The sequence below is a fragment of the Cottoperca gobio genome, chromosome 15 (genome assembly GCF_900634415.1).
Source record: "Cottoperca gobio chromosome 15, fCotGob3.1, whole genome shotgun sequence".
In the NCBI taxonomy this organism is placed as follows: domain Eukaryota; kingdom Metazoa; phylum Chordata; class Actinopteri; order Perciformes; family Bovichtidae; genus Cottoperca; species Cottoperca gobio.
In genome coordinates, this window is record NC_041369.1 from 14256558 (window position 1) to 14281367 (window position 24810).

General features: G+C 40.3%; 2 protein-coding genes and 1 long non-coding RNA gene across 3 annotated transcripts; 2 read left to right on the top strand and 1 right to left on the bottom strand.

The window, feature by feature from the left end:
• Window positions 1–206: 206 nt before the first annotated feature.
• Window positions 207–13021, top strand: xpo5 (exportin 5). The gene is made up of 33 exons (XM_029450036.1): window positions 207–408; window positions 944–1065; window positions 1156–1228; window positions 1337–1474; window positions 1762–1944; window positions 2109–2135; window positions 2220–2405; window positions 3280–3356; window positions 3452–3496; window positions 3625–3715; window positions 3879–3962; window positions 4091–4216; window positions 4664–4754; window positions 4849–4977; window positions 5303–5418; window positions 5527–5682; window positions 5913–5954; window positions 6048–6137; window positions 6274–6473; window positions 6572–6674; window positions 6903–7084; window positions 7332–7432; window positions 7516–7612; window positions 7716–7852; window positions 8030–8127; window positions 8254–8300; window positions 8378–8481; window positions 9146–9205; window positions 9733–9827; window positions 9929–10036; window positions 10228–10365; window positions 10956–11120; window positions 11398–13021. Exons 1-33 carry the CDS (start codon window positions 307–309, stop codon window positions 11545–11547), a joined length of 3663 nt encoding a protein of 1220 aa, XP_029305896.1. The 5' UTR covers window positions 207–306; the 3' UTR covers window positions 11548–13021.
• On the bottom strand, window positions 12002–17107 carry LOC115020133 (uncharacterized). The gene is made up of 3 exons (XR_003833540.1): window positions 16978–17107; window positions 15692–15832; window positions 12002–12105 (listed from the first exon to the last, which is right to left on the bottom strand). It is a non-coding gene; the product is annotated as an uncharacterized LOC115020133 (long non-coding RNA).
• LOC115020132 (cystatin-like) lies at window positions 17077–17926 on the top strand. The gene is made up of 3 exons (XM_029450037.1): window positions 17077–17455; window positions 17542–17646; window positions 17782–17926. The coding sequence occupies exons 1-3, from the start codon at window positions 17246–17248 to the stop codon at window positions 17869–17871; spliced, it is 405 nt and encodes a 134-aa protein (XP_029305897.1). The 5' UTR covers window positions 17077–17245; the 3' UTR covers window positions 17872–17926.
• The last annotated feature ends 6884 nt before the right edge of the window (window positions 17927–24810 follow it).

Consider the following 24810-nt stretch of genomic DNA (forward strand, 5'->3'; position numbering starts at 1 on the left):
TATTCCTTAATTTCTTATGAAATAAGACAAACACTATGGGACTCAATAGGTTTTCAGACTTTAGTAAGAAACGTACTAAACTGGTTTCTCTTTCAATACATAGACGATCTTTAAAAAAAACATGACGCTTCGACTACAACTCCCAGAATTCCGATTAGACGGCAAGCCAACGGTTCAAAAACGCATGCAGCACATTTTGAGCACGTTGGTACCTCCCTGTGTACGCAGCTCACTGTCGTGCAGGTGTTTTGCATAAGGGAGCTCCTCGCTTTCGCCTTAACGGTGTGCCAGACGCTACCTTAAGTCATGGCTGACCAGGTGGCCGCCATGTGTGATCAGCTAATCAAAGCCCTGAATGTGATGATGGATGCAGAAACAGGCCAAATTTTCCGACTGGAGGCCCTAAAGGTAGCACCGTTATGGGTTGCTAGCTAGTTGCTAGCTAGCTGAGCTTGTCATTTATTGTAGCTGTTGTGAAAGTAGAATAAAGTAACTGCGTATCTGAATAAAAAGTAATTGTTATCGGTAAGGGTATTTGTAATAGCAACGTTCATACCGTTTGTTTACGTTTGTTAACATTCGCTTATACATGATGTGGCCAGATGCTTTGCGAGCTAGCCCCGGTATGCCATGATTATCACCTCACCACCACATTCACTGTCGACTCACATTCATTCATAGCTATGGTAACATCTGGTTTAATACTGATAGTCCTCTTGAGGGTTTTCAAAGACAGAGTTCTATTTAAAACGTTCAACTAACGTCATGTTGCTAATGGCAACGTTGCTTCGATGGCTAGTTAGGTTAGCGTGTGTAACGTTAATGTTGCTAAGGCAGTTGTTGCTATAGTCACTAACTGACACATTACACGTACATGGTAATATGCTTTTTTTAAAACCTTAATATAATATAGTAATATAACTAGCTTTATTTTCCACAACAGTTTTGCGAGGAGTTTAAAGAGACGAGCTCCTTCTGTGTCCCATGTGGCTTACAATTGGCTGACAAAGCCCAGCCAGCTGTTGTGAGACACTTTGGTTTGCAAATCCTGGAGCACGTCATCAAGTAGGTGTAACATACAAATCAAGTAACATTGTAACAAATAATTACATGCTAAAAGCTGCATATTTAAAAGGAAGCTTAATTTTCTTGCAGGTTCCGATGGAACAACATGCAACAAAGAGAGAAAGTCCAGTTGAAGGAATGTGCCATGCAGCTGTTATCAACTGTAAGTGTGATAGCATCTGAACTGTCTTGTGGTTTAAATTAAACTGAATTTCTGTCTTACTGTCACAGTCGTAGACACTTATCTGACACCTGTTTTGGGTCTCATCAGGGTACTCATGCTATCCTGGAGGAGGAGAGCCACATCAAAGATGGCCTGTCACGAATCACTGTGGAAATGATAAAGAGAGAATGGCCTCAACATTGGCCAGATATGCTGAAAGAGATGGAAGCTCTCACTAGCAGTGGCGTGAGTAATTTATATAGTACATACAGTTTGTTACTGCATATCAGTCATTTCCTCTGCCGGCTTGCATGCAATTTGAATACAACAATGTAATACCTTGCATGCTAATAAGTACCAATTGAGGATTATGTGGTGTCATCATGTCAACTCTGCCACTGATAGATATTAGCAATTGTAGGTTAAATGCTGCAACTATGAACCTACAACAACATATTTTCCATGATTGTATCAGTGTTTTTAAGAGTAAAATGTAAGTAAATGAAGTTAAAACTAAAATGAACTTTTCATAGGAGGCGCAGACAGAGCTGGTGATGTTGATCCTGCTGAGGCTGGCAGAGGATGTGATAACCTTCCAAACGTTGCCTACCCAGCGACGCAGAGACATCCAGCAGACACTCACCCAAAACATGGAAAGCATCTTCAGCTTCATGATGGCCATTCTGCATGTTAATGTGGAGGACTACCGTAAACTGGTCAGTGGAGTCTTGAGTTTTATTTTGTAGAAATAAGTAGCATTAAGATAATTTTGTCAGTATTTTCATGTTTCTTATCTCTTGATGCATTCAAATGAAGCATTTAACAGTGAAGGGACTATAAGGTTTGTCTGATTTGTGTTTATACATTTTTCTTTTTCCAGAAAGGGTCACCCGGACATGAACTGCAGGTGAGATAACAGCACTGCTTTTCTGCTCTAAAATGAACCTCTTATTACTTGATTACTTGATTTACCTTCATGTTCCACGCACAGGCCAGAGCTCACTGTCGGGTTGCTGTGGCTACACTGAATACACTTGCAGGCTACATAGACTGGGTGTCTCTGGTGCACATCACCTCCGGAAACTGTCATCTACTGGAGATGTTGTGTTTGCTGCTGAGTGAACCGGAGCTGCAGCTGGAGGCAGCAGAGTGTCTGCTCATTGCTATCAGCCGGAAGGTGAGTCACATGTGTCCTATTTTTTTTTTTTTTTTGTCTACATTTGTCAAATAGCTACTTCTGCACGATATCTTTTAAAACGTCTTACCAGATTTTAATGGAATGTTTTGGAAAGTTGAGCCATGGAAAAAGTTGTGCAGATGTAGAGCAATAGCGCCACCATGTGGTTATTTATGACATTCAAATGTTTGGCTTAACTGAGCGGTGGGTAGGAGAGTCTTATTCTCTGCATGCCAAGATAAATCTACCAATTTTGCATTTTTTTTCTTTCTACGAAAACTTCTACAAATTTCATCCAGTCAAAGTTGATTATTTGAATATATTTGTGAGCCCAAAAGGTTTACCGGTAATTGATTTTATGGTTTTCAGATGCACTCTCGTAGACTTGGCTTATCTAACATAAATTGATCTCGACTCTTGAATGCGTGTAACCACGTTTGAATGATGTGTGTACGTATCATCTCTGAGAGATCCTGTAAAGTCTGGAAACTCATGCACATAGTGCTATGGCTACATCATACATTTAAATGACTAAGTCATCAATTTTAGGAATTGTACAGGGGTGATCAGCAAAATGTCAAACAAGATTTAAATATCCTCCAAAAGTCCTATCCACAATCAGCCAATAAGCATTCGTATCACTGTGTGTAGTTGATGCTGATACAGATGGATATTTGTTAATATTAAAAATAAGAACATTAGAGGATTATAAGTATGTGCTTTCTGGGTGCTTTCTAGTTGGAATATGAAACTGCCTCATCATTAATTATAGAGCCGTAGATCAGACGAGTCGTGCTACAGTAAGCTGTTACTACCGAGAAAGCCTACATTAAATGAACAATAATAATTAGTGTATTGTGTCCGTCTGCCACAGGGTAAGCTGGAGGATAGGAAGCCATTCATGCTGCTGTTTGATGATGTGGCCATCCACTACATCCTTTCTGCAGCCCAGTGAGTAAAACCGCTTCTCTCCATCATCCCGTCTTTACCGACTTCAACCTACTGTTGTCACAGGTGTTAAACTGTTTGTGTCTGTCTGGTTACAGGTCAGCAGATGGACTCGCAATATGTAAGAAATCCTCTGACTCACAGTAAGTCATTTAACAAATCTACCTACGGTGGAGCACAAAGAGATGAAAAATAGCCATGAAAACACATAGAAGTACGTTTATACAGTATTGTGACTTGTAATGCTGTTTGTACACTTTTTTATTTTTAGAGCAGTGGAGGTGGTGGAGCGGCGTTACATGTTTCTGAAGAGGCTGTGTCAAGTCCTGTGTGCTCTAGGAGGCCAGCTCTGCTCATTAGTGGTGAGTTTGACTTAATTTGTCCGCACATTAATTCCTGTGTTCACACGGTCTTTTATCCTGGCCATGAACACAAGTTAGGTAAGATCATAAAAACATGTTTTTAGCAGTTAAAACTTCCTGTGTACGATATTGATCAGTGCAAAATATCCTGTTCTCTCCACAGGGTTCAGATGTAGAGGTTAAGGTACCTGCAAATCTCAGCAAGTACATGGAAGCCCTTTTAGCCTTCACTACACATTCCAGTCAGGTGAGAAAACAATATTATCAAACCTTCTAAATCCTTTTGTTAAAGACTGCATTTGAATCAATAGAATATGAATCTTACAGCTGTGTTTGATCTTTATTGTGATTTTCTTTTCTTTTTTTATTCTGCAGTTTTTAAAGTCCTCCACTCTGGCTACTTGGGGAGCTTTGTTCAGACATGAGACTCTGTCGAAGGACGCGGTTGTTGTGGAGATGGCCATCAAATTCCTCAGAGCGTCTATGACCAACCTAGTCAAGGTGAGACGGATGTGCTACCATCCCCAGGGTACATGGAAGGCAACAAAGTGTAAAGGTTTTCAGGGTCCTTCAGGGTCTAGTGTATTTATAAAAAAATTAAAAAGCATTGAGTTCAAAAAGGAGTTTTTGTTACTGAAAGGAGTTTTTGTTACCAAAAGGCGCTATATGAGGTTTGGAGGCCAATACGCATCACAAATGTGCATCACAGTCATCTCATGTTAGTAGAGTACACACGCAGCTCACAAAGCCGCTGTGTATTACATACGAATGATCGTATCGTATTATTAAGTACTTGATTAATATTTACTTTCTAAACTGATTTTCCATTATGTCTTATCATAATTTGCCATTATGGCCGTGAAGTCTATCATTCTAAGTGGTATTTAAAAGGTCTATAAAAGTCTTGCATTTAACTTGCAGAACTCTGGCTTTTGTCTTTCTCTCCAGGCTGGATTTCCTTCTAGAAACGATAACCCAAGTTGCGAGTACTCCTGTGTGGACTTCGACGGCGACGAGGACTTCAATTCCTTCTTTAATTGTAAGTATTATGGATTGAGCGTTACTTCACTTAAGACCAGCGGTCTTTATTTTATCCCTTGATGTTTATCACTGCGTATGTTCTTGCTTAACAGCTTTTCGAGCGCAGCAGGGAGAGGTGGTGAGAATTACGTGCCGCATTGTCCCTCTGGAGGCTTTCCAGATAGCAGCAGAATGGCTACAGTATCAGATCAGCAGCCCTATTGATACCGGGACTACCACATGTAAGTGTTTGTCCTCATTCTTTGACACATGTTGGGGAGGATCTTTCTACACATTTGTGGTGGGTTTGGTTAATTTAACATGTAAAATATATACAGCAATGTGGAAATAAAAAAGAGTCCCTATTGGTTAGATGTACGAGTCATTTTGATTTGAATGTATGAGTGGGCAAAATATGTTTTTGAACCTTTCTGACCATTCAATTAAATTTGTTATAACTTTGTTATACTAGGTGGGGGAAAGAATCCAAACATGTATTTACATGTTGATGGTCATGAATTCTTACGTGCAGTGAATTAACTTGACATGTCTCTCTACCCTCCCTAGCTAAGACTGCTGAGGGCCTGTGCTCCCTCCTGTCTCCATCAGTGATCCAGTGGGACGCTATGACCGTCTTCATGGAGTGTATGGTCGCACAGATCTTCAAACATCTGGAGGAGGAGGTAGCAGACTCAATTTTAAGTAGCAGAACAATACTGTGTGGGGGAAAAATAATGTTGACTATAATGATGTGAAAGTTTGCCCCCCTCCTTCTGCCTCTTACTGTGTAGAAGTTGCCCATAGATCATAGCATGGAGCTGCTGCAGGCCGTGCTGAACTACGACACCAAAGACCCGCTCATCTTGTCCTGCGTGCTCACCAACGTCTCTGCCCTCTTCCCATTTGTCATACACAGACCGCACTTCCTGCCACAGGTCCTCTCCAAGGTCAGCTGAGCTATTATTCATGTGTATCTTCCATACATGTATTATAAGGGAACAGTGAGTTCTCTTTTACAAATATCAATTTTACAAAAACGTTCCCTGTGTCACATAATTGTGCGTGCATTATGTTGCTGTGCCTGCAGTTTCTGCAACACATTTGAAAACAATTGGTACATAACAAGTATTTATAATTAACATTGACCTCACAGTATTGTATTCTTTGTATCCTACAGCTGTTTAAAGCCATCACATTTGAGGTTGGTCAGGAAAGAAAGGTGAGTTGCCGTCACAGAACCAAATATCGGCACTTTTCCTCATCCTTCATGTCCAAGACCAAAACAATTTCCTTCTCCTACTGACGTCTTCAGGCACCTCGGACCCGATCTGTAAAGAACGTGAGGAGGCACGCCAGTTCTTCCATCATCAAAATATGCCGGGATTACCCACAGTTCATCTTGGTAAGTGTCCAAGTAAAAAGCCATGACAGATTTGACTTTCTTTCAGTTGATGCATTTTATGTACACAAATGTGAACCTGAAGTTCACCGTGATGCTGAATTGGCATTTTGTCATAATTTACTCTTTTCTTCTCCAGCCTTGTTTTGACATGTTTTACAATCACGTGAAGAAGCTGTTCTCGAGCGAAGCCTCGCTCACTCACATGGAGAAATGTTCGCTGATGGAGGCTCTGGTGCTCATCAGTAACCAGTTCAAAGACTTTGATAAGCAGAAGGCTTTTCTAGATGAACTGATGGCTTCAGTGGTTGCAGATTGGACCTCGGATGAGATGAGGCAGTGCGTTTTGAATTCTCTCTTATTTCACCTCAAATTGTACATGACGTGTTTTAAAGTCAATACAGACAATTGACTGCTACCTCTTCTTTGTGTTTCAGTGTGCTGTCGGACCCGGTCGTGTTCCTGTCCTTTGTTGGCGCTGATCAGGTGGTCACTGAGCAAAGTAAAGACATTGACACAGCGGGCCTGCATAGGGGACGGGTAAGTTAGTATGTGAGCTCTTAGAAGGTATTTGGTCATAAATAGTATTGGACCAATTAAAATTTTGAGACATGAATGAATGCAAAACATTTCTTGGTCCAAAGTGATAATCTAACAACATTGTCATCTTTAGAGTCATGATGCCTAAAAACAGCTTGTAGTGAGATTTAATACTGTAACTGATTATTTAACTGATTATTTCTTCTTCTTCTTCTTCCCCTCTTCTAGTTGAGTTTCTGCTTGAACGCTATGTTGGGGGTGGTGAAGCGGGCACGCTGGCCTGCAGACCTGGAGGAAGCCAAGGCTGGTGGCTTTGTGTCGGGCTACACCACCACAGGAGGTCCCATCTACAGAAACCCCTGCACTGCCCAGTTCCTGGTCTTACTGCCCAACGTGCTGGCTCTGATCAGGTATGCCTGTCGTTTGACACTGTACCTTGCATTAATCCTTTTTATACCCACAGATCTGTAGATGGGACATGTATTGGGGTCATAGTGTAAAAGGGATGTAATAATATCATTAATTTTGTCATTTGATGAGTTGACTGCATTACGTGTAACGAGTTTCCCCCACCAGTATCTCTAGCAGTGTTTCAACAATACTTCCTGCTATTCTACTGATCTGTGATTGGTCTCTTTTCTTTACTCCTCAATGCAGGACTCACAACAGTCTGTTCACACCAGAGAACATGACTCGTCTGAGTGAGACCTTCTCCAGAGCCCATGAGGTGATGGATGCAGAGAAAACATTGGTTCTTGGTAAGAGGTGACTTCCCTCATCATTATTGAGCCATCATGTGAAAAGACTGTGGTTAAAGTTTCTCAATATGTGCTTTCTCCAGGTCTCTATCACCACCTTCTGGATATTTATGACTCTACTGTGTACAGAACCAACCTAGAGCGAATGCAGGGATTTTTTACCACATTGTATGACAACTGGTGAGAATATCCCCCAAACCTTTCTTTGATATTGTTTATACCTCACATCCTGCTGTTGCAGATTACATTCTACTTCATCTTCTGCCCTCTTTACCTCCTGTAGCTTCCATGTCCTGGGAAATGCAGGTCTGTCCCTGCAGCAGGACTTCTACACCATTGAGAGGTTGAGTGAAGAAATAGCCGCCTCTGCTTTTGTCTCCCTCGACCATGTGCCTGACCACAGACTCCGCCCTATGATTCATATCCTTTCATGCTTTCATTTGATTTTCCAGTTTTATCATTTCCATGCTTTAGTCAGTGATTAGTCCAAGTGATATACATGGGTGTAAAATATATTTTTTAGATGGAAAGTACTCTACATGAACAAATCTGAGCTGTTGCTTTTATGTTAACATGGAATTTCCTTAATAAATTTACGGGTGTTTCTGAGGCAGTTGGTGCAATCGTGTCCTCAGGAGTACTACAACAGTCTACTCTGCCCCCTGCTGGGACCTCTGTTTGCCTACATGCACCAGGTCAGATATCCGTACTTCCCATTTTGTAACACTTGTCGTTAATCTCACCATTAAATACATTTTAATCTCAGTCGCTGTGATTTTTCTCTCCAAATCTCATGGTCTTGCTTCCGTTTCATACTACAGAGACTCAACGTCAAGTGGCAGGTCATCAACCAGAAGACCTCTGCCAAGTAAGCTAGGGGGATAATGTATCTGTAAGTGTTATAGTACAAGTGGACCTACTGGTAATCTGTTGTGTTTTTTTTAGTGATGATGAGGAGGAGGTGGTGTGTCAGGAGAGCCAGGTGACGCAGGAGATGTTGGAGGAGCAGATAGTACGCCTGCTCACCAGGGAGGTGCTGGATCTTCTGAGTAAGTCTCAGCAGAAATAAAGTTTCCGAGTAAAGGATGTAACTGTGAAAGAAGTGTATTCTCTAGCATTGCGTTGAGTACCATGCGCCAGCCACTCTGCATTTGTTGGCATAAGTATTGATTAAGAAATAAAATATCTATTGCAAATGGGAGTTATTTTTGTGACAATGATGTTGCACTTGTTTTATGATGGCAATATAATGTCCCTGTGTAAAGCCGAGCGTAAAGTGAAGCTCAGGACTTATTACTGCTAATGCACTTTAGTCATGTGGTAAGGTCGTGCTTGTTGCCAGCTACACAAGCTAAAAACAGTTTCACAGCGCATCAGGGAAGTGCAAATATCAGCCATAATTCCTGGATGGAGCTGAGATTCTTTATGTTGTGGTGGATAGATTGCGTTCCTTCCAATAGGGTTAGTCTTGAGTCTTGAGTGACTAACAACCTGCTGACTGGGTTTGAAATAATTTACCCCCACTGTGCACTCCCAAAGTAATTGAGGGGGATTTGTGATGTTTCATATTGAGAAGATGCTAAAAATATATGAGGTGTGGGATTTTCAGCATACAGCAGCAACTGCTGGTTCAGCCTTTTACTCTTAAGAGTGTAACCTGTGGAGTTGAGTTCATGTGGGGTCATAATACTTTTCTTCTTCATTCTCTTCTAGCTGTGAGCTGCATTTCCAAAAAGCTGCCTGAACCAGCAGCAAATAAGGAGGAAGCAGATGGTGAGAGTCACATTTTAAAACATTTTAAAAAATAGGCTAATTTTGTTTGATTTGATTGTATTATTTAGATTTCTCAATATATACTGTACACTTACCACATCAACAAAACAAATATCCACAGTCTTAATGACAAAGCAAGACAAGCGTCACGTGTCCCGCCACGTTTCTTTCATTTGCTCATTGTTTAGTAGCCTTATGTTGTTGTTTAGTGTTTCTGACGGTGTCGCCAAGATGCTGCTTCAACGGTCTCGCAAATTTTGGATTGGGCAACTTATCTATCATGTTTATTTCTTCACGCACACTAAGGAGATTGACTGAAAGCAGATGTCATTTGTTTTAGGCTGATATTTATACCAAAATAGGAAATGTATCATTTAATTGGGAGAAACCAAGCATCCTTTGCTTCATAAGCGTCTTTTCCTGACGATTCAACTGTGATATTAGCCGAATCATGCTCCTGAGATCGAATAGTTGACTTTCTGTGTTACCCATAGTCTCACCACTTCGCTTGAAATGTGCTCTTGTAGAGGAAGACATGATGATGGATTCAGTGCAGACGCCGACTCCAGCACAGCCCACAGAGGAGCTGACTGAGCTGGGAAAATGCCTGATGAAACACGAGGTCAGCCTGAGACTCATAACATTCCCACACACACACATGGTCACTCATTAAATGCTGCATATAAACTCAACATCTCTCTTGTTTTTTTCTTTTTCCCCCAGAACATCTACATGAACCTGTTGACCCTCTCCTTCACCTCTCTGTCGTGGAAGGACACCACCAACTGTCACCGCACTGCTTCCATGGTCTGCTGGACACTTCTGCGGCAGGTAACAAACGTACCCTGGATCTTTTTTTATCCTTACACGTCACACTTTCCTTTTTAAGAGATGAGGCTGGCCATGTTCTATGTTGTGTATATAATAAAAGACCAAAACCAGTGACTTGAAAGGTGACTGTAAACTTAAATGTCCACATATTTCTAAAGTTTTCCTCACACATCTACTCTGTGTCTCCTCAGGTCGTAGGGGGTAATCTTCTTCCTGAGGCGGTCACATGGTTTTATACCAGTGTTCTTAGGGGCCTTCAGGTTCACGGGCAGCATGAGGTCTGCAGCTCTACCCTCTCTCAGCTGGCCATGCTCATCTATGAAAATCTGGTGAGGCTAAAGGCAATAATCTCTGCCATATCGGCTCTTTATTTCTGCCTTGGTTGGTCAGTTTTTCCTCCTATAAGTTAAAGATGTCATCTAGTACTGCAACTAACTGTCATTAACCTGCCCCATTATTTTCTTGATTGTTTTGTCTATAAGATGTCATGAAAAAGTACCAAAGTGCATGTTTCATCTAATTTACAGTCCAAACTCAAAGATGTTCAGTTGACTATCATAGATGACAAAGAAAAGCAGAAAATCCACACACACACACACACTCACTCACTCACTCACACACACACACACACACACACACACACACACACACACACACACACACACACACACTCAACCTCCATGCCAAATTTGAGCATCCCAGGACTCCAAACTGGTTAAGCTAAAAATGACTCCAAACGATGAATCAGTAGTCTCTGATTTTAATTAGTCGATCAACTAATCGTTTCAGCTCTAAAGTCATATAGTACTGTTTAAAAAAGAAAAAGGTATAATTTAGAAGTTTCGTCAGTGGAACTTTCTAGTTGAATCCCGAAAATGCATCGCTTTCAATATCCTTACCTGTCTGTCTCTGTTTTTAGCGACCTCGCTACCCAGAGCTGAGAGCAGTGATGACCCAGATCCCGAACATCAGTGTGGAGGCTCTGGATCAGTTTGATCACAGGCTTATGGACCCCAATGCCCAGAAGGTTGGAGACAAGAAGAGGAAAGACCAGTTCAGGAAGCTCATTGCAGGAACTGTTGGGGTAATGTCACATTTAGCCACTAGAGGGCAGTGCTTCTCTATTATATCCTACTGTAGAAGGCTCATCAGAAGTGACCAGACACACTGGCCTCACATTGCGAGTCATTACTCAGCACTGTGGGATTGTGGCTGTGCTGTAAATCTTCTGCGCTCGGCAGTAAAAAAAATAAATAAATATGTGCAGCAGCTCAACAGGGCTGTACAATGTAATGAAATTCTTTCTGGTAGATATCTTATAGCTCTGTTTAACCTCTCCTCTCTCTGTCCCCTGCCAACAGAAAGCTCTGTGCCAGCAGTTCAGGAAGGAGGTTCATATCCGGAATCTTCCATCGCTCTTTAAAAAGCCGAAGCCAGACAAGGATGTAATACAGAACAGTGAAGCATCAGGCCTGGAAGCTCTCTTCTCCCCGGAGAATAATACCCTGTAGGAAAACATAGTGTTTCTAATGGACTTCAAACTGACTGAAGACAGAGTTATGTGTACAAGCCAGGGTTTCTCTCACCATCCTCCGGCTGGGGCAGTGCGGCGGCTCTACCTAACATAACTGTCAACACTCCTGTTTTTCAGTTGGCTCATCTTTTAGTTCAACCATTTATTTCAGCCAAAGTATCTTTCCATCAGTCATTTGAGATATGGACATCTGTAGTAAATATTTCAGAAGTCGGTTTTTTGTTTGTCAGATTATGTTAAGAGTCTTAAAATAGCAGACTTGCCATTTACATTTGCTCTGCAGCAGAAGCTTTATTAATCCACAAAGCTATGTTCTTGTAAAGGGGTGGAGACCTTTTGTAAACTTCAGAGGTTAGTGTTGGCAGATATGTTGTGTGGCCACGCTGCTGCGGTCTAGGCCGGTAAAGAAGAAGAAAAATCTTGGACAAATCCTGGTACACATTTCTTTATTTACTGTGATTTCCTTTGACTTGACAAGCTTGAATGAAGTCTCTGATTCTGAAGGATACTGAAGGTACCTCAGGTGCGACGTTCCCTAAAAAAGGGAGAAGATGCTTTATGGAAAATACCCTAAGAAGAAAAAAAAAAAAAAAAAAGGTAGCTGGAGTGTGTTTTAAGAGTGGTTATTGTAGATATAATTATGAAAAACAGTTTTCTAGTGTGTAGATCTTACACAGAAGTTGGTTTAGGCAATGATGTTTTGTTAGTTCTTCATATCGGCACCATTTAAACAGCCCAAGTTTTTTTTACTTGTTTATTTAAAGCAGAGCATGTATCATACTACAAATAATGCAGCCAAATGATGTGCCAAAACACTCACGGTAAACCTCACTAGATAATGTCTGAAAATGAAAACCTAATGAGATAACGTTCATAAAGATCATTTAAGGGTGGACTCAACAACTAATGTGTAGCTTAATCCAAGTCTTTCTGTTGTTTTCTATCTGTTCAGTTGGTGATGATATTCAGTTTTTCACATGTTTTGTGTTTGGACTGGTTTTGCCGGCCATAAGAAAAAGATGAACCAGCACTACATTCCTCCATTGTACAAGGGATTGTTTTTAAGCATAATTTGATGGCTGTATTGTGCTCTTATGGAGCTGCCATGATAGATAGTGATTTGTTCAGTGTTGTGTAGAATCTGACCAAAAATAAATAATGACATGTATTTTGGCTTGGAGTGAGCCCCCTTTAAATGCATAAACACTGGTCTGCAGTTCAGATGACATTGTCTAGGAAACGGGTTCACGTCATACTGACCCAATAATAGGAACATTTATGAAGCTTGAAATCCACTGTCTTTGTGATTGTTTGTTCACATGTGGTCATTTTAAAAAACAAAATGCTTGTTCAACACTAAAATGTTCTGTACAAAGGAGAAAATAGCCTTTTTAAAAGTGTAGTGTGGTTTATATTTTTTTGTTTTTAAATAAATATTGATTTAACTTTGTCCCAAATTGTCTTTTTTTTTTATTTTTTTTTTATACTTAATTTAGAATCAAGAAAAGTAGTTTAAGTTTAATTGCTACTGATTGACATGCTTGGGTCTTATTATTTGTCCCTTATTTTGCATATGACCAACTTGGGGACATGGCTGTAAATATTAAAAGCGTGAAATAAAATTCTTAGTGAAAATACTACATTGTGGAAAACAATTTATATTCAATCAATTATACCTTCAGAGAAGCATGAGCCTGTGTTTTATTGTCTTGCTGTGTTTTAAATTCTGGTACTGTAAATTGTGATGTCAGTGAATGTTTTTATTAACCACACCTAAATAATGTGTATGAATGTACTGACATATCTGCAGAGCTGTCCAGCTCAAATAAATTACGTAATTTCAACAGAATTCAAAACTGTAAAGGACATATTTCAGACATAAGCTTGTTGCTTCCCTAGGTTAGGTCATCTTTTAAGAATGTTTTAATCATGTGTGCAATGAACACATTTGCACCCTTGTTTTGCCATGTCTAGATTTTCTCACTATGATATTATCTGACATCTTTTTTTAAAAATTATATTAAAAACAAACAAAAAAAAACATTTGGATTTCGTATTGTATTTCTGGATTGAATTATGTAATTATTTGATGCCTGCCAGCATAATCGTAAAAACAGTTCATACTCCGAGTCGGTAGGGGGCGCTAACGTGCATTTAGCTAATTGCCAACGACCGTAAATATTGTAAAGAAGCGCAATGAAGAAGTATGTAAATTTGATCATGGCATGATTTTGTTATTATAAAATATATTTGGAGTGAGTAAATTAATCCATGTATGATTAATATTCATGGTCAACATTCAGCTGTTTCTACCTCGAAGTGCTCAACGTTTAACCAACATCCTAAAAGTTTAAAGGTCGGTAAGAAAAGTTAGCTATAGCAGAAGAGCACACAGTCGTTAGATAAAGAGGAAGGCTTCATTTTTTATTTGCTACATTAAAGTACTGCAATACTTGCCAAGTACTGTACCTCACTACATTTCAGAGATAAATATTATAACGTTCGTGTTGCTTTTTACTTCACTATATTTATTACACAGCTAAATTATATTTTACTTCACAATTTAAGCATTTTGCATACACAATCTGGTACAATCAGTTTGTAAAATATTATTTATTGTTACAGTAAACTACCCAAAAGTATATAAAGTAGTTAAAATCAGCTCCACCTCCTGCAACTACAGCATTAAAATGCTGCACATAAAACGTTGCATCAATAATAATAATACAATAATAATACCAGTGGTGGAAAAAGTCTTCAGATCTTTTACATAAGTAAAAATAGCAATACTACAGTGTAGAAATACACAGTTACATGTAAAGTCCTGAATTCAAAATCTCACTTAGGTAAAAGTACAAAAGTACTAGCATCAAAATATAGTACCAAAAGTAAAACTACTCACAGACTGGCCCATTTTAGAATCATATATATTGTATTACTGGATTATAATTATTGATGTATTCATGTGTTTATGGTGCAGCTGGTAAAAGTGCATATACGTGTAACTACTTTATATAATGCTGGGTATCTTAATTTATAATAACATCATCATTTATGAGACAATTTACATTTTCTATAAATAATCTGAACCCGCAAAGTCACTAGTAACTCAAGCTGTAAAATAAATGTAGTTGAGTAAAAAGTGCTATATTTGCAGCCAAAATGTATTGGATTAGAAGTAGAAAGTGGCATAAACCATTGCATACCATTGCTCTTATGTAATGTACTGTCTTACTCATTACTGTTAACAGTATTTACATTCTCCTTGAACCTGAATTATGGTTAGTAAAATATTTTTAAATGGCAGCACCATTACATCAAATGGAGACTGAACCTGATATACAGTACTGTAGTGTGTATCAATTTATTGATATCGTTTCCTTGTGACTCAGTATGACATTTGGTATGTCTGGAAACTATTTTCTACAAGAAGTTCTTCATCTTAAACAAAGCTCAGCTGTGTAACATGTTTGGGATGGTTGGTTCTGCAGTGTGTTAGAGGTTTATTAAAGGATGTGGTTAGATATTCCAAGTCTATCTTAATACAATATTTATATGCCCATATGTGCATTGAAAGAGTTATTAGCTGCTGTAATCGAGAGCTGAAACAATTAATCCATGAATCAATCAGTCGTTTGACAGAAAATTATTCAGCGACCATACTAACCAATTAATTGTTTAAGTCATTTATCAAGCAAGCAATTCAAATAATCTAGTTTCAGCTTTTCAGACGTGAGGATTTGCTGCTTTTCTTGTCATATATAACTGTAAACTGAATATCTTTAATCTGTTGGTCAAACAAAACAATACCACCTTTGGCTTTGGGCTATATGGGGGATTTGTAACCATTTTAACAATTTATTTGAACTATTAATGGAGTAATTGAGAAAATAATCAATCGATAATAAAAAATAATCATTAGTTGTAGCCCTACGATAATTATTCCTTTCTTAGCGCACAAAACAAACAAAACCCTGCCCCTACCTTCAGTTTGCTGCCTCCCACCCACGCTACACAGTGTCTCAGATAACCAACGCTTGCAAGTACAACAAATTAATTTATTTTCTATTTTGTCTTTTTTATACTAGGTGAAAGATCCAAAGAACAAATTCTGTAATTACTTCCTTTCCAGTAATCCTCATTTCCCCCATGTCTTCTAGGGTCCATTTCCCATCCAGCAGCACTTTGCTCCTCCTGCTGCTTTGCCCATCACTGCTTCCTGGCTGCAAGATCCTCTCATCAGCGTGACTCTGCAAACTTGTCTGCAACAAACGCACAACCCACAGCATATTACATGATGAGATTTATAAAGACACAATAATTGCAATTTAAACCTCTAGCAAGAATGGATGAAAACAGACCATCATACATACAATAATTGTCAATACATCATTAAAATAAGCCTGCATAAACCTGCGATCACTCTCAAAAATTAATTCTAACACTAGACAGCAAGTAAATCTTAGTTGTTAAAAACATTGTTTGCTTATACGGAATGAACAATAATTAATTTGAGAGGCAATGATATTCATACATTTATTGTTAACCTTGTTCTAGAGGGATTTGTGTTTGTGTAAGGTATAGAAATTGACTGCTGAGGAGGAAAAACAAGATTCTAAATTGCGAAAAAAATAAAGAAATATTAAATTCACTGCCTATAAAATGCCTATAAAATGTATTCACCACCCTTTGATTTTGGCTTCATGGTGGAGATGGTGAGCTTGTAGCCCCTTTTTGGTAGTAGTGGTGGCCTGCCATACAAGTGCCTTTTGTCACATGGACTCCATGTTTTGAGGATGGCCTGCTCAAGGCTGATTTACAGCAATGCTATTTGATATCCCTATTTCAAAGAATATTCAATGCCCTGAGAATTGTTTACATCATTCCCTGGCCTTGTTATGTAATGGCTTAGAATATTCCTTTTACTTAATAATGTAGTTTTGCCAGGAAATGTACTAACCAGCAACCGGACTGTAAGTGAAATCACTTGATTGAACACAGTTGACGTCCACTCAGCCTAATTATGTAGATTTGAACAATTTGTCTATCCAATTTGTGGTTATTTAGCTATGCAAAGAGAGTGGACATTTTGTTTGTTTATATTCTTGATATTAAAGTTTTTTGTTTTTTTAAACACTAAAGAATATACACCTGTCAATGTTATAAAACAATAAATGGCAATACTATTACAAATGTGGTATGTGTGGCTTGTGAGGGACTGACAAAAATGACGGAGGGAGGGTTCAATGTGTAGTCATGAGGTCACACCACAGACTGTGTAAAATAGAGTCACACCTGTGCGTGATGATTTTTTATCATATATGATTATTATTTATGTTGCCTGAAAAAAGAAATGTTGCTCTAGTTCTCTTAATAAATAAATACATAATACGTGTTGTTCCCTTACTTCAGTCCATCAACATGCATTAGCTTGTTTTCCACCAGCAGCACCAGCTTCACGGCAGCGTAGCAACGCGGTTGCAGAGCAACACAGAAGTTTCTGGTAGGAGTAGTTTCAGTTCGGACATTCATATTTTAATCAACAGATGGGAAACAGGTGTGCGTTTCTAACCAGTATGTTTTTAACCCGGCTTTGAACGCGAGCTTCTCAGGACCTATACACTCGACTGGACTGGACTAGCGGCTACAACAAAAAACAACTTGTTGGGTTCAGGATGTTCGTCTGTTTTTTGATTTTCGTTTGTGCTTCGGCTGGTCGCATTGTACCCGCCCAAGTGATGACTGGTGAGGTACACGAAGTCCCGGTAAATAGCACCATTGTTTTAAGGGCATCACGGTTTGCTGTGTTTGAATTCAACAAAGCCAACGCAGCAGAAGAACAGTTTGCGTACAAAATTGTAAACATAACATCGGCCAAAATTCAGGTAAAACTTTAATTCTGGAGTCATGATCAACGTGCATTTGATGCCATAGACTTTATGCCTATAATCAGACCTGCTGTTTTCTGTAGGTGGTCGCGGGAATAAACTATATTCTGGAAATGAAGCTGGGACGAATGTGCAAGACAAACGGGACTGCTGACCGAGAACCATGTGTTTTCCACTGTGAACCCAAGGCAAGTTCAATATTTTAGGTGGTGCATTCTCAGAAAAAAGCCACCCAAAAGCCTCATGTACAATTGTGCTCCTTACTTTTCTGCCCCACTGCAATTTGTCAATGTGGTAATGCACTAATTTGCCATTTATTTCAGGAACTTCAGTGCCACTTCATCGTTAGAGAAACCCCTTGGGAAGATTCACTTGTACTTACTGAAAAGAAGTGTCACCTAATCATTGACTGACTGTTGTGATTGCTGCTGATGGTGTTGCCAAGTAAACAGTTACCACTGGACAGTGTTTTGGTGTGTGTGTGTTTCAGAAATGGAGCTTATTAATGTATTGTCCACATAATCTATGTTCATAAACCAGGGATTTCATTGGCTCTCAGATTTGCCACTTGTTCTAACACCGAGTTGAATAAGTTCAGTGACCTGCACACGCTCTGCATTGTATAGGGTGAAAAATGGCATAATTATTCCAGTGAGTGACCAGGGCAGCTTTACTTTGCCTCATCTCTCAGTGTGTGTCCTGGCAGCTGTAAGGCTCTGGTTGCGTGTCAAGCTTGGTCAGACACATGGCTGCTAAACGGAGATGAGGCTACACCTCTCCACACTGCAACCCGTCTCCAGAAGGGCTCTGAATGCAGGATTACAGGCATTTTCAGATTACTGCTCAGCAAGACTGAACTGTCTGCTGCTCTGACCCCCTTTTTTACAGGGGGAAATAGACAGCTCACTGATAATGTACACATAAACACGCAGTGCAGGGGGGGAAATTGTGTTAAATACTATATAAAGATGTGAGTGGGTTTAGACTGTTTGATGCAACTGTGTGTGTGTAAATATTCATCCATCACAATTTCAGGGTTTTGTCCCCGCCCTCAACCACATTTTTGCATCACTTTTACAAGAGAAGAAGATGATGGGATTAGTGACTGACTGATAAAAATGTGTCTCAGTTAAAATAGCAGACATAACTAAGTGTTGTGGGGGCAAAAGGGGCTGCATCTGTTTGGCTTGATTACAGTAAACAGCCGCATGGATAAGCGGTTCACACACACCCTCTCACCCAGCTCATAATGTCTCTAATCATGGATGTCTTAATCAAACTGAGCAAAACATAAAGAATTGGCTGGCACTATGGATTAGGTAGCAGGGGCTAGGAATGTGGGGGAAGGGGGACACTCCTTAACGTAGAATGACTAACATCGAAGCTTTGGTGCCAGGAGTATGCCCTGTCCATCTGCCATGCTACCCACCCACCCACTGACACACTAACAGGTGCGTGCACGCAAATACACGTGTGTTTTCTGTGCACGCGCTTGAGTACTCCACCCTGCACTCTGGCCTTACCCCTGTCCTCACTTAGCCTGGGCAGCAGATGGTGAGGGGCAAGGCTTGTAGCCCCCCTCCCAACTCCAAGCCACCAGCCCATCTTTCCCTATTTTTCCCCCCACGAACACCACCCCACCCCTCTTTGTGTTGTTGAAGAGCCTGAGTGTTGAAAGGCGAGCCCCAGCTTGTCCCCCCCCCACACCACAAATCCTTGGCTGGCTGCCATTGGCGGGACTCAGTCAGGTGTCCTAATGCTTCAGTTAGGGGAGGAAACGCTGGTTAATCTGCCCATCGCGTGCCACCGGCCATGGCCTGGCCTCTTTGTGTCTGGCACCCCTCTGATCATTCCCTCCACCCCTTCATCTGTCTTTCCCCCTTCTCTTCCAACCCAGTTGCTCTACCCCAAGACAGTGTCATCTTTTCTTAAAGATCACCCCATCCTACTCTGGGGATGTATTGTAAATACATTCTTTATTAGACAAATCCAGTAGTTTTGACAGTTGTACTACATCGTTGTTGATGGAGCAGATAATTCTATTGTCTTTTCAGTCATTAAACCCTACACTATTTTGTGCTGACTCATCACAGGCATCCAATATACCTGGAAATGCACCTTACAGGAAAACTGTTGCTATTGAATATTACACCATTCTTCCTTTTAACTTCTCTGCTGCTTCTCACTTTCAGTGCATGCCATGTGCTGAAAAACTCCCAACCATGATGACTGCCCTCTTTGTCAATCCCAAGTTTTACTACATCATTGGGAAATTGTGTATTCTATCAAAGTTGCTCCTAAAGAAATACAATTTATGCTACCAATTAAATTGAGGTATGAACACATCAATGTACTGTAAGAATGGACATCATTTTAAATCCATTTCTTGTGTAGCTTCATCTTTTCTTATATCAGTGTTTCATATTTTGCTCTCATTCTTTCATGCATCATTCCATCGGTGAAAGTCTATCTCATTATACAGAGGCAGCATCATCTCGCACTCCTGGAAGGTGCACAGCTCTGATTAGGATGAATGATGCTTAGATGCTACTTGGAGGAGGCTGATACGGTGTGGTTGCGTAACCAGAGAAGGGTCATTACCATTTGACCCCTGCTGACCTTCATTTTGATTGACCCTGGGTTTGGTCACCGCTTCAGAGCACAGGCAGAAGTATAAGGTCAGAGTTCAAAGTATCCTCAGCTGTGCTGTCATGGAAACGGCAGCGTTTGCTCTTCTGATGGTCAATTTTAATCTAAGGACAGTGGTCAGTTTAAAACCACTCTCATTTGCTGTTATTTTGTCTCACCAAGGTTTGGTTTATACTCCATTATCGCTGCAAAAACACACTTGTGTTTGTTATGTGGCTACAGCTAAGTTTAAGATATTTATCTTTGGGGATTGATATCAGATTTAGAAATATTGAATATAGATGTACTGTATGTAATGGTTCCTATTGTAGTACCGTTGCTTCCTGGGTTGTTTTGAGGATAATGAGGCAATTTGCCCAGTTCAAGTAACGTTGTGAAGTGCTAATAACATTTTACGGACTAGTTATTTGTGCTTTACCTGCTATCTTTTGTATTTTATATGTTGGGGTTTCCATCACGTGGGCTATGTGCAGCAAAGCATAGATCTCCCGTCTTCAGTGTTGTGACCAAAGCTTCGGGATCCGCCATTGTGGTCAATCGAAACACACCCGCGGTTTGTTTTTCCACTTCCTGTTTGTGACCGTTGTGAAGGGTTTCCTTGCAATCAGTGCTGCGGCAGGGGGGGGGGAGAAAAATCAATACTTTCAATGTAACGTGCGGCCAATGGAATAAGGGAATGATTTATGTAGGGATGACTACTCCCCGAATCAGATGGGATTTGTGTTTGGTGGCTGAGGGGAGGAGGGGTGGTGGCACAGAGACCCAGAGCAAGAAGAACTATAAAAGGTTAAAAAAAAAGTGTGCTTCACTGCTGTACACCGTGGCACCAATCCTCTCCTTTTCCTCGCTGTCCCTCTCCTCTCTTTTCTTTTCTCAAACACACCATGCTCTCTGACTGTCCCGCTTAATCTAAGCGCTGTAGTATTATGAGACTAAAGACAAACGGGACACACACACACACACCAGGAGTTTAGCAGGTTGTGGACCACCAGCCAATAACAACATATGCCCCTCTCCTCTCCAGATTAATGGGAGCGTGTTAATATTGCCGTACAGTCAGAGAGGAAGGGATAGGGGCAAGGGGTAGGGAGGGGTGTTAGATGAAAGGTAGAGGGAGAGTGTAAGAGCCTTGCAGACAGACTGAGATTCAGAGGGAAACGTGAGGCAAGAGGAATGAGAACAAGTATGCGAGGAAAGGAGGTTTAGAGCAAGTCTTAAAAGAGACGAAAAAGATGGAAGTGCGGAGGCGGGAAACGGCAAGAGAAGCGAGGACATAACAACCGTAGAAAAATGTGTGTGTGTGTGTGTGTGTGTGTTTGCTTTATTGCAGTGGCCCCACCTACCCCTCCATCCTGTTAAGGAGGCACAGTCCTAAGGAGGAGGGGTAGGATCCCCTCCCTCAGCCTACGACACACACACATGCTCTCTCTCTGGCTCATACACACACTCTGCTCCGAGAGGGAGCAGTCGCTGAGGAGCTCTGGATAGACCATGCAATGTTCTGCAGGTGTCCCACCCTTCTCTCATCACATGGATGCTTTAGAAGGTACTATTTCTACCATTTATCCCATTTCTTTTTCAGTTTTCTTAGGTTTGCTGTTTCTCCTTAGCTCGAATATTTCCTCTCTTTATTGTTCAGAGTAATCTGTGAGCCTCTGCTTATATGTTTGTGTAAAACTGCATGTGCGTTTGTGTGAGACTGAATGCATGGTTGCTTACCAGCTCTACTGTAGCCGCAGGTTTGACAACTTTAGTAGAGTGGATTCTATTAGCTACATGTGCTTCAGCTCAATTTAATTTTATTATCATGTAATGCCCTTTTTCAAAACTTAATTTTATTGGCTTTATGGCTTTGGCTGCTTGTTAGATTATTTAATCTTGCATTTTATTATTTTTATTGATGCTCAACTCTTAAGGGTGGAGGGAGACAAAGCGCATAGTGAATGCTCTGTGTACTCCCTCTATATGCGTATTCCTGATGTTTGGGTACAGGCTTTTAAATCAAGTCTAGTAGAAATACATGGCAGTATTTTTACATTAACAGTAAAGTATTGTGGTTTTTCGGGTGTGATAGTGATGATGGTGAGTGTGAGAGAGTTGGAGATAAACAGAGTACATTTTATTAGTTTTTTTTAGGTGTTTAATGGTTGTCACATATTTTATTACATTAACACAATTAAAAAAAACTATAAATCAGTTGAGTTGAGGCCATGCTGCATGTTGTTAATCTTTTCATCATAAAGAAAGTAGTATTATGTGTTGTTTAAAGACTTAATTAGTCAAAGGCCAAATCAGATTATATGCTTTTGTTAGAAGGAAATAAGGGAGATGGCAGCGAAAATGGCTAATAATCCTATAACGTGGAGTGAGTGAGTGAGCGAGGGAGGGAGGGAGGGAGGGAGAGCACATGTCCTGCATGTAACGTTCTGTATTGGCGAACACCCAATACACCCATCTTCTGCTAATACTACAGATGGAGGTACAGGAGAAACACTCCTCTAATATATTGATACAAATATTTACTATGGAGATTTTATTTCTATAAGCAACAGAATCTTAAGTTCTACATTTTTTTATAATTCTACATTTAACATCTCTTCCATTTACTGTGATATATTTACAGGGATGACTAAGCTAAAATGCTTTTATTCTTTTGGATTACCCCGAGAATTTCGTAAATGAATAAGACATTGGGCTAACTTTCGTAGCTTTGTGTGTTTGTTCAGGACACAATAATGACTTAAATGACCATATTTTTTAGCAATGTGAAGTTTTCAGGACTGGCCCTACTCTGAATCAGTAGTATTCAAAATGTGTCCAGGTCATTGCATCCCTGTTTGCAAATCAAATTGGTGACCATTTGTTCAAACAGACCTGACAAATCCATCCTGCAAATCTGTTCCTTCCACAATATCTCCCCCTCATCTCTTTCTTCTGCTCACCCTTTAGGTTAAAACAGTGTTCTCCCCCCCCCCCTTTTTTTAAGGCTTGTATTGACCTGTTAATAGTATTATCCTCAGAGCGTGTGGCAGGGCCAGGGTCACATCCCTCTAGGGTTTGGATGGTCAGCCCTCTGGCCTCAGTTTGGTCAGAGAGCAGCCAATAGGACCGTATCTGTGGTCATCCTTCAATCTAGCTCCTTTCACAGCAGAGGTCACACGAGTCAAAGGGTAATAAGTTTAACCCCTCGAGGGGTGAGAAGTCAGAGGTCACCAACAAGGCAAAAGGGAGAAGGTTTGCATCATCAATCAGTGGCACTCTTGGTTATATCTGCGCATATTGATGGAACATGCTTGTTTCTGCCACTCTCATTTGCATGGCTTGCTAAACACAAAGGGCAGCCATCATGATCATGTAAATGTGAACAAAAATAACATTGTTTTTGTGAAGAGGATGTGAAGTTTTAGTTTTTGTTACACCTTATACAATAATAGTTTTTATTTATGTTGTTTATTTAAGTTTTAATTAATGCTTGTAAATGCTATAGACTTTTACAAATGATTACACTGCTCAGTCGAAAAAGGTGTTCTATTATATTTGTATTTCTGCCTTAAATGTTTGCTTATGCATTTATATGGGATATATGGGATATGGGATTATGCGTGTTTGCAGCTCTTTGCAGGGCTACACTCTTATTGCCATGCTGCATTGAATGTGAATCGCTGAGGACTATATCAATATTTAGATCTGTTTTGATTGTAAGGGGAAAAATAGTAATCATTGTTTTATGATTGCTTGTTGTGAATGATCAAAGGTTTATTTGTAGGGGTGTGGCCTTTTTAGTGCATTTCCACAATTCCGTGCTTATATATATCGTCTCTGACTCACAGGTGTCTTTTTAAATACGTGTAATTGCTCTTTAAAGAGAGGGTTATTAAAATAATGTCCCACCTGAAATTTTTAAAATTCAATTGCAGCTAAGCAAGTGTATCCCTCCTTGTAAATCTGAAATGGTGCTGTGCTGATGTTTCAGCATCTCCCAGAGGTCTCCTCTCCCTGGCTGATGTTAGCGATGTGTCAGCATTAAGCTAGGCCTGCCTGCTAGGCTGCTGGGGCCGTGGTGGCGACCAGCCCAGCCTGGCCAAAAGCCAGACCAGACATGTCTTGGCACCAGACAACAGAGACGTGACAGGATCAAGGTTCGGGGGGAAAATATGCTCATACAGTATGCAGTATTGCTGACCCATGCTACCAACATAGTACAATGATATGTATATTATGCACATGCCTCAAGGATTTAAAAAAAAATAAGGATTTTCCCCCCTATTTTTTTCTTTTTGATTCAACAGTGTACTATGAAGGGAGAAGGAACAATTGGAGGGAGCAGGGGATGAAAGAAGAACATGCGATAAAGATCCCAGGTCGGACTCCAAACGAGGATGTCGTAGTTGCATGGTATGTTCCCTCTGCCAAATGAGCCACCATGACGGCCCTGAGGTGTATTATGTTAAGGAAGCCTCCACATGCACATACATGGGTTGTGGAGCATATATGTTGAGACTGAGTGCACTATAGAATGTGTGCATGCCATTAAGTGTGTGAATAAGAGAGATGTATATGTTGCTCAGTCAGCTATTGCACAGACAGAGGCCATCAATCACAAATGCGTGGTGAGCCGCATTGCTCTTTTCCTGGTCCCTCAAGTCCTTTCTCTGGGCTGGAATTACACAGCACTTTACCTGCAACACTGCATTTTTCTGGAC

Excerpts from the sequence above, each read along its gene's own strand:
- LOC115020132 (XM_029450037.1), top strand. The coding sequence starts at position 17,246 with ATGTTCGTCTGTTTTTTGATTTTCGTTTGTGCTTCGGCTGGTCGCATT. Across the intron at positions 17,456-17,541 it reads TAACATCGGCCAAAATTCAG|GTGGTCGCGGGAATAAACTA; the intron begins GTAAAACTTTAA and ends TGTTTTCTGTAG. Across the intron at positions 17,647-17,781 it reads TTTTCCACTGTGAACCCAAG|GAACTTCAGTGCCACTTCAT; the intron begins GCAAGTTCAATA and ends CATTTATTTCAG.
- xpo5 (XM_029450036.1), top strand. The coding sequence starts at position 307 with ATGGCTGACCAGGTGGCCGCCATGTGTGATCAGCTAATCAAAGCCCTG. Across the intron at positions 4,978-5,302 it reads TGATACCGGGACTACCACAT|CTAAGACTGCTGAGGGCCTG; the intron begins GTAAGTGTTTGT and ends TACCCTCCCTAG. Across the intron at positions 6,138-6,273 it reads ATTACCCACAGTTCATCTTG|CCTTGTTTTGACATGTTTTA; the intron begins GTAAGTGTCCAA and ends TTTCTTCTCCAG.